Genomic DNA, 14,949 nt, shown 5'->3' on the forward strand with positions numbered 1-14,949 from the left:
ACAATAAGCCAGCCGATCACAACAATGTGGGAGATGCCAGGGAGATGTCAACTTACTGTCCCGCTGTTTAAGTAAGCTGAACCAGTCTACCATGCAGAAAGATGCACACCAGAGCCAGTGCAAAAAAAAAAAAAAGGCACCAGAAGAACATAGCTGGAGAAAATACATCCTTCTTCAGCAGGGCATGAGAGATGGAGTTAAAATCAGGAACTACTTAAGTTAGCATTACTTCTAAGAAAATGCTCCTGAACTATACTTTTCCCAGCTGAGTACTCTTGAAAAATATACTTAAGACAACTTGCAGATAGTAGAGACAATAGCAGCTTATTGCATATAACAGGTCAGATCTGCAGTAATGCTCACCAGCTCCTACAGAAACAGCCTAAATAGAAAAGGTTTACAGATCAGACACAGCAGAAGTGCTGAAAGAGAACTGCAATTGGTAAGTCCACTGCAGCTGCTACTTTCTCAGGTGACACCAAACATAAGCCAAAAGGTAAACAAAAACATCTAGCATTATGCCCTAAATATTCCTAGCATAGAAAGCTTTCTAAGGTATTTATTAAAAAGGACTTAAGCAGTCATTTCTGAACTTGGCAATTCTCGTGCTTATCTGAAAAACATTCCTTTGAGCTTTGAACATTACAAGCAAATAAAAAGACTCACATATGCGGAGCAGAGGGAAGACAATCTAGTATCCTAATGTTTTAACAATAAGAAAGTCCTTACAAATAAGCGTGCAGAGATCATTTGGAAACAGCAAGGCTGGAAGAAGAAAAAACTCAGTCCAAGCATAGACAGTAGAATAGCAACAAAAAATAATGCAGTAGTAAGAAACTGAATCAGCTGCAAGTAATTTGTCCTATATTTGTGTTGAACGCAATTTCTTGAAAGAAGCTTTTAAAAAATATATATGCTGCCCCCCCCCAATTTACCTCCTTTTTTACTTCCATAAAAATTTCCTGTTCACTATACTAACAAGAGATAACAGTGAATGTGCACTGTGTAAGCTACAAAATTCTTCTTGTAAAATTAAAAAAATGATACGAATTGTCACATTTCCACTTAGGACAAAATTAAAACCTTTTAAAAATTATTATTTGCAGAGAAACTATGATCTTTTGTGATTTTTTTTAAGATACTGTAAATAAAACAAACACTGAAAAAACCTAAACATTTTACCGTCAAGTTCACAAAAATGATCCTGTGAATCATCGTATCTTGCCCAGTCAATGAAAGCCTCCTTACTTTGGTTACTGAGGGGAGAAAAATACATCTCATTTTAAACTTTTAAATTAACAACATCAATAAGAGCTACTGAAAGAAATACATTCCACATATAGCAGTTAACTCAGAACTGAATTCTGAGTTACTGTATCTGAAACTCGAGAATATATGGAGTTTCGGCTTGTTAATTGCCTAGAGATTCAAGCAGGCATCAACTGCAATACTTTCAAAAGTCACCTTATTGTTGACACACAGATTTCACCATCATTATTTGAATGAACTGTGCAGTGGGTCCTCTTCCTTCAGTTAGAACTTGGTAAAAGACGTTCATAACATTCATTTTTAACACTTTTCAAAGTACTACTTCAGCAGAAATCCTATTTTCATAACCTATACTTTCAATGAAACCTACAATAGTTAGCCTCGCTTTTTACTGGGAAACTGGGTGTCTAAATCCCCCTTCCAAGCTAAATTACTCTATGAACATGATTTGTCGTAAGCCATTTAAATAAAAATGGTATTCCACTCACTCTAGCATTTTCAGAAGTGCTAGAGAGACAACTGTACCAGAGAGACAAGTGTTGAAGTTCCCATACTATGAAACACAAATAGTGCCAAAAGCTTATTTCTATGCCTATGTGCAGCACAGAACTACTGATGCGACACTACTGACAGCAAAATGTAAGTAAAGTTAAGGTTCGGAACTCTGCTCCAGGCTGATGTGAAGCACCTTGAAATAATGAAAACTACCTATTCCATTTGATTGAATCAGTAATAGCTCAATTTTACAAACAGAGGCAATTCTACAACAAGATAAATTTCTAACCACCTGCCAAATCACAACAGGAGACTTTATACTCGGCATTAAGTGAGGAAATTCTCTGGTAATTACTAGCAGGCAAGATTTGATTATTACAAGAAACACAACTGATAAAGGAAAATAATTCAAAACCATGAGGATGGTACACTCCTAGGCAGAGAACACGGAGGTTTGCCTACAAAGCACAAAGTCTTCCTGCACTTGCAGGATCCATTACCTGCCCTCTCCCAACTTTAATCGTCTATCCTACTCTCACAAAGGCATTCTCTTTAGGTCTCCATTTGTATATTCAATCTCATGTTCTTTTGCCCTACAGAAGTGGAACAGAGTTAACAGTTTCTTATTTCCCCTAAAAAACCTTGGATAAAGGCTCTTCCCAGTCTGGTTTAAAACACCACACACCAGGCAGAAGCAGTTGGTTTTTCATGGAACAAGAAAGTTTCAACATCTCTATCAGGTAGAACTGCTGCAATTTCTGGCCAAAGACACCACGTCTCCATCAACAGTGAAGAATTCATTTTTCTATTTTTATTTTTCAAAGGTAAGTAACCTAATAGAATGCTAGGTTTCCTAAATGCTGTTCCTCACACTTTTGTACTCAGGGGCAACACTATCCTGCAGAATTTCTCCCACCCAACCTTGACAGTGCCACGCAATAAGCAAGATCAGGGAACTGATCCAACCTACAAATAACTTTGCCAACAACAAAAGTAACTCACAAGCTCCCTGATCTGGTTCACTGAATGCCCACAAACAGGCACATCAGTGTAACAGTAGGACAGAGCAGGACAAAATCTCTTAATCCATCACAGTAGTCAAGAACAAAGAGTAGAAAAAAGGTGGGGTTATTTGCAAGTTTCCTCTGACTCTTGATGCTCTTTTAAATAATATCAAAATGTACTTTAACAAAAAAAAAAAAGTCTACTTAACACCTTTACCTTTAGATGTTCATGCATCATTTCATATTTCCTTTCTAACGGGTTATGGAAAGAATGAAGAACAAAAACCAGCACATTGCCCAAACCAGACAGACAAAATAAAATGTTCCTTACTATTTTTGTACTGTTGATGTAAATCACAGCATACCTTAAGGTACTGTTAACTGCTCCCAGTTTGTTAGCTTGCTCACAGTCTTCCAATTCTTTGGAATTGTTTGCCACTTTTGAATACTGTAAGAAAGGTCATATTTAATATGTAAATTAATTACTTAAAATACTCTAAGAACAGGTGTTCTAAGTTTAGCAGTGAATTGCCTGGTATCAGAGAAAATCCTCAGATTCTAGAAGCAGCAAGTAATTCTGAAACACTTCTTACTTCTATTTTTTTCTTCACTTAATTTCATCAGGCTGATTTCACTCATTTATCTACTACAGAAAGTTCAGCTAAAGATGTCAAAATTTTGTTTTGCTTTTTTTTTAAATTGAATTCTTTTATGTTATGAAACACCCTAAATGGAATGTTTCAGATAGTTATTCAGTCCCATAAAAGGACCTTGAAAGACAAGCAATGTCACACCTTGTATATTGCAAGTATAACCATACCTCATTTTATTTATCATTTCAGTAGGTATATTTACCAGTTTTGGCTATTTTACTCTCATGTTTCATTTAATCCAACTCATTGGCTTGCTTTCAATGTGCATAGGATTGGAAGAGAGGCTTTTCCCACTGAACTCAAATGTTGTGTATTTTAAAGAGACAATTTAAGTATTTAAGCTGAACTTTGATTCTGAAGTATTTTTTAAAAAGTAATCCACTAAAATAGACTTACTTCTGGAACACGTCTAAGGAGAACACTTAAAGAATTAAATATTAAATTCTATTACTCTACAATAATATGGTTATGTTAGCAGGGAATTTCAGTCTGTCAGTTTAAAGCTCAAAAAGTTCTGAAACTTAAAAGGTAGCAACAGTGCTCTCTTAAAAGATAAACTCAATTTCCCCCTTCTTGGTGTTTTTGGATAATAAATGATGATTTCTAAAAGAAAGAATAATCCATTTCTGAGGACAGACTTGTGGTCAAGATGCCAGCGGCAAAGTACCACCCCAATACTTCTCAAAAAAAGAAAGGATTTAACTAAAACTGTTCATATGAGTAAGCAAGATGACTTGCTTTAAAAAATGTATTTGCCAGAACTAACACAAGAGATAACAGCAGAATTTACTGAAGACCAAAGAAGTGAAGGAGATTAAAAAACACCAAATAATTCAAACCTTGTCAGGGCCCTTGACCATAACAAATATTTACTCTAGAAGGAACTTCTCACTCAATTTTCCTGGTTTTGACAGATATGGGACCTCATTCTTTAGCATCATATGGACGTTAAATGGAAAAATGTGAACAAGGAATGGATCTGACCTAGACTGAAACAGATACTGCTGATGAAATAATGTACTGAGATGCTGAAGTAAACATTCTGCATGTCTAGAGTTGCAAACCAATCCCTACCCTGAAGTGAAAAAAGGTTACTGCCAAGATTATACTCCTAAATTTAAGGTTTCAAATACAATGAACATTCAAGTCTCAAAACATGTTTCCAGCCTTCCCTATTCTCCTGTGTTTAACAGCAATAGCTATCAGTGCTCTGTGACCCCTGACAAGATCAGGACAAAGAATCTGTTCCTGCCAAGCAGGATCTCCTAAGAGCAGTTTCTGGAAAAAAAAACAGAAAAGAGAAGGGTAGGAAGCAAACTACTAAGTTAAATGCTGTAACCTCGAGTTACTGCATCCTGCCCCTTGCTTCAAAGATTTATACAGCAGCTGTCATGATAGTTCTTTAACGTGTAGCCCCAAAATATGTGTTTACCCCTCAAATGAAACAGGACTACAGAAGGGGAAATTACTGTGTGCCCCTCCAGCACTATTTCAAAAAGCTAATGTTGGTGTGCAGAATTAAAAAGAGATCCTTTATTGCTAACTGCACTCCTATGGAGAAGCTGTGCAAGTGTAACCTTGGTCTTTGCTGCTAGATGAGCTTTCAAAAGAACTGTTCTCTTTATTGCTCAGCAAACAAACAAAAAAAATCCCCCACAAAGCCTAAAAAAAGACAAAAGTTTACAAGCTCCTCTACATTAGAAGAGAAAGGCAATGGGAAACTGCACAGAAGCCCCAGAAAACCACTCCACAGGATTATAACCCAAGTATTTCTACTCAAGAGATTATAGCTCTCACTATTAAAAAGATGCCTTTGGTTGTTTTCATCTTTCCCAGGCAGACATTATCAGGATGAAAGAGGGAAAGTGGACATGTATGTCCCCAGAGAAAAAAGACCCTTTTTTTTTTTAACCCAGTACCTTATGGATAAGCAACAAGACACAAAAGCTTCCAAAATGGGAAATTAGCGCAGGCTAGTAGCATAGTACTCGCATACTCCTTGGAACAAAACACTCCTACTAAGATGAATCTGACATTTCCTTAAAAGGATATTAAATCAGGTTGTCAATTTCTAATTGGCTCCAATAAAGATTTTTTAACTGAACCAAAAAAGGAAGAAAGTGGTGTAGATAAAACTTATGTCAGTCCTGATGACAATTTTCCTGCAGAAATACTTGCTTCTCCGACAGAAAATCAGCACATATTAGTGACTTCTACTGCAGATTGAAGCTGCAGAATCACCCAACGTTCAGTATTGTAGCTCGTTGCAACAACCTGCAAAGCAACTCAAAGGAAAGCACTGTAGCAAACACACCAGCAAATGACAGCTTTCCAAAGAAGCTATCCCAGTTTCTTTATTGTGGTGAAAGCAAAGCCTGCTGATTTTTCACTTCCTAAGTCCAATTTGATATGCTCATGTGAAGTATCTAAAGAACAGCATAATCCTTGGCTACTAATTAACAACTTACTTATGGCTCTCAAGATTAATCCATTATGCAGCTCAAATGCCTACTAGAAGAATCCTTTCTAAAACAGTCTTTAAAGTTTCACAATGCCTCTTTAGGAGGCATTATGGTATTCCAGGAGTCAGTTTCTCTACAATCAAGCTCGGGAGAGAAAAGAATCAATGAAAAAGAGAACTGGCAACAGATTATCCAGCTAAAACACATGATCTTCCTCTCCGAAACAGTGTCAACTTTCCAGAACAACTACTGCTGCTTGTGCCGAAATGGTGAATGACATTTAAGTCATGTCAGTAAGAAAGATGTTTCTTCTCTGATTATCGGGAATCTTTAAGTGAAGAAGCAGCATTTACATCAGAGTGAGTTAACAATATATGTATAAACAGGAGACAAGACTTCTCCTGAGCTAAAGCTTGAGCTGACTTGCCTGCACTGGTCAAGACAGCAGGACACACAAGTCACCAATTCATGATATAGTATTCCTCTTTGATAATGTTTCCATGCACAAAGTCTAAACCTAATGCCAATGGTCATTTATGATACGATGAACTACACTCAGGCTGCCCAGTGAGGCAGAAAGCACTGGGGAGGGTGGAGGTAGGATAGTTAATCAGGACGTGAACCTACAAGACAGCTGAGGCACCCAACAGGAAGATCTCTCATTTGGGCACCATTATCCCATCAACTGCTAAAATCCTATTCTTGGGCACTGTGTTTGGGATTTGGGGGTGGGGAAGGGTTATTTGTCTTTCTGCTCTGACCTCTCTTCCTAGGCATATATACCCCCTTTACTTTTTCGGCTTTGCTAAAATCATTTGGTGATCTAGGAAGGATGGCTTGGAGAAAAGCAAGCAAAAGCCAACAGCACGAACCGACTACTTGAGCTTGAACTGACCACTTCGGCCTAAACTGTCTTTAAACTAATGACCAAATAATCTCTGGAGTAATGAACTCCTGAAAATTAGACATAGAAAAACTTCATGTAATTGTTTGGGTTCTTTTAATATTAGAGGTTGTGATTATACACGATCCTTAAAAAAGACTGCACTGCTACAGCGTCTGTGCATCTTAGCCTATAGCTTTATAGAAGGTGGCCTGTACTCAGAAATGAATAAACAATTTTGCAACAGGCATTCTGTGGCCATGTACTGCTCTCCCTGGCCACTCTTTGATTCAGTCTGCACCAGCTCTCAAGCAATGACAGACTAAAAATGACATGACAGCACCAGCTACATCAGAAACACCATTATACATCAAAGGTAAAAAGGTAAAGCCATATATAGGAACTGATCAGTTATCTTAAGTATTTCATCAGTATGCCAACACTGAAGGTTTGTACTAAAAAGTCACTCAGCTATTGTAATGTTAAGATTAAAAAAAAAAAAAGCAGAAAGAACTCAGAAAATAAATGAGTACTTACTTTATTAGAGCTCCCAGCCTTAATTCCAACAGGTATTTTGCTCTAAAACCAAAAAATAAATCACAGGTTTTACGCTGTTCATAGAAATGTTTATGCTTGATTAAAACCGACAAATTAAGCGTCATCCCTATAGAGGTCAAAGCAAACTTTTAAAAAAATAATGAACTTTACCTTCTCAACATGTTATATCCCAAACAGTGCTAGAAGAGACTTATTCTTGAAGTTAGCCACTTTGTTCATAAGAGTACTATGACCTTAAAATACTTTGGTTGTATTTCTACTTTTGGAATGGCAAAGGATTTTTGTCATTATTACTTAAATTTAAGTTTCATCAGTACATATTGTTAGTACAGTACTAGTCACACCAGAAATTAGCAAACTTGTAGCTAAAAAACCATTTTCTATTATATATTGTTTGATCCATACCTCAGGACAAGGCTCTACATGACAATCTTTGATAGAACAATGGCCATCATCAGCCCAAAATGGGCATGGTCTCTTCAGATTGACCTAAAAATACGAAAACAAAAGTTTATAACCAACACTTACATAAGGCAACTGCAGAAGAAAGAGGTCTCAGTATCAGGAAATCCTTTAAATTAAAGGAGAAGATACAAGGTAAAAGAGCTATATGTAATACTTTTTTGTGGGGGTTTGGTCAGTCTGTTAGTTACTTTTAATTACTCTCTCTCTGAGTACATAAGCTGAAGCTCGCTGCAGTGCAATTGTTAATGATAATGGTCTTCAGTGACTGAACACAAACGCATGGTATATTAAACCACAAATTAAATCTCTAACCACTGAAGTTTACTAATTCAGATACGTGCTTGCATGATTTTGGATTTCAAGCAATGAAAACAGGTTATTATTTTAAAATGTTAAACAGATTCCTCAGTTAAAAAAACCTAACAAGACATTTAGCAGATGGTACGACTTCTTAGGAGTGATGACAAATATCTTCTAGTTACAATTCAAACCATGCTAGCACAGATACAATAAAAGCAGAGATTTTAGGTTGCTTCCCCTTGTTTCCTCTATTCAATCCAAAACCACCATCCCTAAGAAAAAAAATATAAAATTTTTTTGGTACTTGTTCACTCATCTTTTTTTTAAATAAAGTGCAAAATAGTTTTGCATTCTACAGTAAGAGCTATTATATAAAACTTTTCCCTCCCACCTATTTCTACTGGAAAAAAGAAGACCAGCTAAATTACAACTATCTTCAAAGTAAACTCTCGCAATAAAAAACACATACTGAAAAAGATACAAGTAAGTAGGCAGTCACTGCTTTTACACAGAGGAATATTGTAAATAGAAGAACACTGCTGTATAAGCTGCAGATTAATTCAGAAAGAACACATGCAAATCAAGATATACTAGTCCCAGAATGACTGAAGAGCATTAAAAACCAGCAGACCCACAAACTGAGCTTGTATAGCACTTGTACTTTAATCAATACCAATCATGCACTGACTACGTAGAACCTCCTTCCACTTTCTTCAAGGTCTGAAGCATTGAGTTTCATTATTATAATTTAGAGTATTACTCAGTAGTTTTCACAGATTAAAAGATAGATTCTTTATCATGAGGCTCCCATAGTTTATGTGTTTTAATGTATAAAACTAAAAAGACAAAAATTTTTATTCCTTTATTTCTTTCATTGAGAAGTATTCTACAATCTAGAAACCACCTAGCACAATTTCTGCAAGAGTTTATAAAGGAAGTTTTATCTGGCCTTTAAATAAAAGCTACCTCGTCCATTCAGTATTATACATTAAGATCTGAGATCTTTTATGGCTACTGAACTAGTAACACCATAGGAATACTGTTGTGACCATAGTTACAAAAGTTCACAATCCAAGTTCCTACTACAAATTCAATTACTTCAGTGTAGGAGTGTTTTCACTCCAGAACAAGTATATTTCCCCTATGCTGTAGTTGACCTAGATGGTCATTGCCTACCTCCACAATTTCCACATCCATTCTGTGCAGGGATATTAAAAAAAAAGTTGCTTATTCAGACAGGAAGGAGTGAAGAACATTCTGACTTAATTACTCAGTTGGCTTGTAAAACACAAACTCTTCCCTGTCACAACTGGAAGGACTAAGGGAAGTGTGGTGATGGGTGGACTGCACACTGGCCCTTGTAACTGCCAAGCTATTCGGAAGATCAGTATAAAAGATGAGGCAGGATTGTAACACACCATTAGAGTATGAACTGCAGAACTGCTGTTGAAATAAAGATTAGCTCTAAATTTGCAGGATGAAATTACTTTGTATGAAACCTTGCATACTTATTGCTCCTTTTCAAGTACTTTGTTTTCTATCTTGCTGTTGCCTCTGGACAATCTAATTACCACTACTATGTCATGTATTAGTACTGAAGTTGCACATATCTTGTTTCTCCCAGAAAGCAAATTTAGAACTATATCATGTAGCAAGAGATTCAGGGTGCAGATACACATTACTGCTTGCTCAGAATAGAAAGGGAAGAGTCTAGTACTTTTTTCTCCTTCCTCAAATTCCTAACCCCATCTTGCATGACGTTAATACTTGTGTGATTCCAGACCAGCTAGATAACTTCCTGCACCCTGAGAAGAAAAAAACCCCAAACCCAACAAAACCAACAAAAAAACCCCAACAAAAACCCCTATCAAATGACAAATCCAAACATCCAAACTAAAAATCTACCAGGTTAAAGAGATGCATTGGCCTAACCAAAAGATAAAAGCAGGGAAGGGGCAGGATGGTCTGTCCTAGAGGACTGTAACCTTCTTTTTCCAGGGACAGGCAACCATCTCATTAGCTCAGTCAAAATACAACCTCACTCTCATGTTAAGCATATCTGAAAAGAAAAATATCAGGCTTCCAATCTTCTTTTGAACATCGTATTCTAATACAGAGGAAAAAAAAAACGTTTAAAGTAATAAAAAAGTGATATTACATACTAATTGAAAGTGGAATAGTTCTACCTACTTTTCAAAAGAATAACAGTTCTCTAGATAGCAAACACTAAAATCAGAACTAAGACAGCAATTTAAAAGGAAATCATAGCAATATTTCCATTTCAAATTACACACATTTCTTAGAAGACAAGTACTGCATGCTGTCAGGAAGTTGCTAATATATGATCCTTTTCTAGATGCAGCAGTACAAAGGCACTATCTTTAAAATTACCATTTATCAGTTGAATGAAAGCAGTCATGATTTACTGTCACTGACTCCAGGATTAACACAGCAAAGGAGACTTATTATCAACATTTGTTTTCTATCTTGCTGTTGCCTCTGGACAATCTAATTACCACTACTATGTCATGTACCTGTTACAACCAAATTAAAGAGCTGTGGGTTTCTTACAGACAGCTTAACGTAAGCAAGTTGATTTGATATATAATCCTTCCTATATTTTCTGCATTTTATTTAAAATATTCAGGAAAATACCATTATAATTGTACCTTGTAATATCTGAAGTAATCACGTTCTTGTAGTTTCTGTATTTTGGGGAAGATCTTGAAAGTATTGAAGTCATCAATGCTTTCTATGTCACATAAACAATCATCTAGGACTCCTGTGAGCTGTTGAAACAATACACAAAAATGTTTTAATATAGAAATAGAATATTAACTACAGGAAAACCCTCTAAAGAGAAAAAATATGGCAGTTGAAAGAAATACTAGTGAAATGTAGTTCCATGGCAAATATTTTATTTCTTATCATTAAAATGCTCAATAACATACCTTACACACTCAGAAAAAAAGACCTTAACACTTTTTTGAGCTTAAGTCCATCTCCAAATGCAATGCTCAATCAATGTTAGCCAGATTAATAACTGCAGCCCCGAAACTTGTTGACAGTTTCTGTACTTTCTGTAGAATGAGCAACGAGACTTTCCAAACTATGAACACGTGGTATATTAGCAGAGTTACATACCAAGTATTCTACAAAATGCTCATGAGTTGAATTGCCTAAAAAAACCCCTACAGTCACACACTGTCATTTTTATACTTCTCAAAGTGTAAGAACACCTCATCTAGTTTCTTTAGAGGCATGGGGAAAAGGGGTATAGGTACTTCTGTGCACAAGAAATTTGTAACTTCATAGTTAAATTCTACAAACGAATCCTAGGAAAACCAGGTGCAGGGATCTATACCGTAATGCTGTAAATCTATTGTGAAACTTAGTCTGAACTTCCCAGGTCTCATCCCTCTTCTTGTGCCAGGACAGCAAGCTGGTTCAAGGTACTGCACTAGGTTAAGACCAACTCTATGAAAGGCAGCGCACTAAAGTGTAGAAGTGCTACTGCCAACACACAAGGGCAAGGCAGAACTGTGTATGTAGCAAAGGACAGGCCCAACTAACTTTGAAGACTAGGCTACAGCAGCACTTTTGCCAAGACCCTGAGAGTGTCTTACTGAAAGATGGAAACACTGAAAGTGTGATTCTATGAACACTTGTATGATAAATTTCAATAAATCTAAACTAACTGCTCCCAAGCACAGTTTCTTAAACTGCTACATACGTGTTTCAAAGGCCTTTCAAACATGAGTTTAAAGGCTTTAGACCACTTCTAATGAAATTAAACCAAACACTGCTGTTTACTGCCACTATTCTTCAGCCAGGCAGGAAATTCACTGACATCTATGATGGCCTAGAAAGCATTTAATATAGGAACGCCCACACATCTTATATCTTGCATGGGATTAGAAGAACTTTTGACTATTAAAAGGTTATGTGTAAAAGGAGACAAATATTTTGTAGCTTATTTTTTCCTCCACAGATTTCACATAGATGAGATTATGAAATCATCTAATCTGTTTTATGCATGATAAATCGCTCCAGTACTTTACAGAACAGATACCCTTATATAATCAAGCTTGATGTAAAGGAGCCACTAGAAACCGAACTGTAGGCTTCTGCTCTTTTATGAAGCCTAAAGGAGGCCTGGAAAATGGATTTCCCCTAACCCTCTGCGAGAATAAAGAGGCGAGGGTATGGCAATAAAACACATAAGTGGAAAATTCACCTTATGTAGATCCTACTTTTCCTGAGGCGCTAAATAGGCTGTCACAATTCTGTAGAGTGATATGGCAATGAAGTAAAACTAATTTAAGGAAAGTTACTTTACCCAAAAGTTTCCATGCTGTTATGCTTGCCTTGTTAGTGTTATCTAACTTCAAACCTGGGCAAACAACTATGAAAGAGCCAATGTGCAATTACAGGTTTTTCACAAAGCCAAGAATGCTCACAGCCCACATGACTGCCAACTTCAAAGTCAGGAGACAAAACATGTTATCATTGATACTCGCAGAAATAAACCCCCCATGTATTTTAATCTATTCATTAAAAATTTCACATTTTCTTATTGATCGCACACAGGCAGAAACCTGTAAAGCTATGGCCTTTACATGTAACACCAAACCACAAAACAAACAGCAGAACATTTCATTACAATATATAAAGGCAAAAAGATAATTCTCAACATTTTGCTCAAATAATACTAAACTGCATAGACAGGATGATACGAGAAATTTTCTTTGGACTCAGAAGATAAAGAGTAGGAAACTATTTTGACAACCAGCTCATGACCAGCTTACAAAAATAATTTTACCATCTATGCAAAACAGAAAATGCTTTTTCAGGAGGAAAACGTCCCAGATAAACATGTAGTAGTTACACTCAGTGTCAAATACCCATGGAAAAAATAAAAAGCTGCAGCCTCTTTATTCAACTAAGATCTCAATCCAAACAATGTCTCTAAAAATGTGGTACAGTTTACTTAGATCAATGAAGTTTAAGAAAGGAACCCTCCCCAAAGACCAGAACCGGTCTAAGAAATTACGAAGAGAAAAATTAATTCAGAATAACAAGTGCAAGCAAACTAAATTTTCCATTTTTTTTCCTCACAACGTTTTCAGAACTGGAACAGCTAGCTCCTTGTATATATAAAATAGCAAAATCAATGTTTCCTTGAAAAGCATACTCTAAAATTAAACTATGCTATATCTGTACCAAACCACAATTTATTAAATAGTTTCACAGCACATATGAAGCACCAATACTGCACAGCAGTAGAATCAGTTCATAGTACAGTAATACAACAGCAACACAGCCTTCAAGTACTCCAGTCAGAGGGTTTCTTTATTAGTCCAGGTATTGTCTCCAGTGCTCTCACTCGTGTGAGATGGAACACTCTAAGAACACGCAGAAAATTGTTTTGTTTTTGTCAACACCTGGATCTTCCAGTGAATTTTTTTTTCCAGCTGGAGACATCAAAATAAGAACAGTGTACTACACAGTTAAAATCATATATTGCAAGACCTACTTTGTTATTCACACAATTGGTATGTTGCCTTTTTTAAATTGAACTGCACTAGTTAACTTAGTCCACAAACATAGACCCAATTGTACTGTGAGCTATCACAACTTTTATTACAATGGACAATTACCAAGATTTCTTTTCATCTTTTAATTACTTTGAACTCTACTATAAATTCTAAAATAATTAACCTGCTATAAATTGTATACAAGAAGTCACCTGACATTGAGTAGCTACTGGTTTGGGTTTTCTTTACATTTCCAATATGCTTATCAAAGTATTTCCAGATATTGTCAAACCTAGTTTAGTTCTTGAACAAGTACCAGAGCTATACTGGAGACATAAAACTTATTCTCTCCAAGATAAATCAACCTTTCAGAAGAAAAAGTCAATGTCCAACCCACATCAATTTCTCCCTATGAAATCTGGAAAGAGAAATGCATTCAGCACTTCAACATTAAGGAAAACCTGAATAAATTCATATATTAAGAAGCAGTCTATTCACACAAACAACCGTATTACTGTTAACAGGTTGTTGTCCTTTAATTGCTTCAACAATTAGAAGACCACCTGGGACATCTTGTTTTGTTTCTTAAATGTTTTACTTGCCATAGCTGCAGAATGTGAGAAAAGCTTTAGGTAAGGTGACTTCGAGAACTAATGGCTAGCTTATCTTTTTCCTGTGCAAGTCAAACTTCCAATACAATATGCTAACAATTTTATGAAGTAGCAACAACTCATCTCTCTGCCAAACATCACAAGAAAACCGCGCCAGTTTATGAATGGCTTCTTTGAGAATTCCAATTCCTTAACATTTAGTCACACTAAAATAGCTACTAAAGTAATGAGTTTTTAAACCTGAAACAACCTCAACTTACAACAAAAAAAGGCAATTCAGAGGACAAACTTTGTTCCACGTGGACGTTGTATTCCTCTATAAACTCACTCTGATGTCTTTGGCCAAGCTAAAAGTCTTTCTCACTTGACACCAGCTTTTCATTTCAGTCACAGTCACACAGCTGATAAATAGCAAACTCCCAACTACAGACGCTTGCCCTCCTGAAGCTGTGAAGGCAGCTTACAGAAAGAAGGAGCGTTCTCATTCTTCTCTGCAATGTGGGCAGACAGACACGACCTAAGCACAAGCCAAGTCCGGGCACTGGCATCACCATTCAAACATATGGTTTCTCATGGACTTCATCAGGACACCCAAGTTTCTGCCTGAAGTCAACGGCACGATCCCACCTAGAGCTCCTCGGCACAACATCCCACTGACTGGTGCTTTCTGTGCTTCCCAGGTCAACCGACTTCTCCCCGGAGACAGGAGGCA

At 36.5% G+C, this 14,949-nt stretch overlaps 1 protein-coding gene across 1 annotated transcript in view; it reads right to left on the bottom strand.

The window, feature by feature from the left end:
* Positions 1-14,949, bottom strand: part of ERO1B (endoplasmic reticulum oxidoreductase 1 beta) — a 29,751-nt gene that overhangs the window by 14,427 nt on the left and 375 nt on the right. The window contains exons 2-6 of the mRNA XM_017817532.1: positions 10,759-10,878; positions 7,730-7,813; positions 7,304-7,345; positions 3,134-3,216; positions 1,183-1,256 (exon numbers count right to left, since the gene is read on the bottom strand). Coding sequence (XP_017673021.1) covers positions 1,183-1,256; positions 3,134-3,216; positions 7,304-7,345; positions 7,730-7,813; positions 10,759-10,878 — 403 coding nt within the window. The remainder of the gene's footprint in view (positions 1-1,182; positions 1,257-3,133; positions 3,217-7,303; positions 7,346-7,729; positions 7,814-10,758; positions 10,879-14,949) is intronic.

The sequence above is a fragment of the Lepidothrix coronata genome, unplaced genomic scaffold (assembly GCF_001604755.1).
Source record: "Lepidothrix coronata isolate B3197 unplaced genomic scaffold, Lepidothrix_coronata-1.0 Scaffold61, whole genome shotgun sequence".
NCBI classification, from domain to species: Eukaryota; Metazoa; Chordata; class Aves; order Passeriformes; family Pipridae; genus Lepidothrix; species Lepidothrix coronata.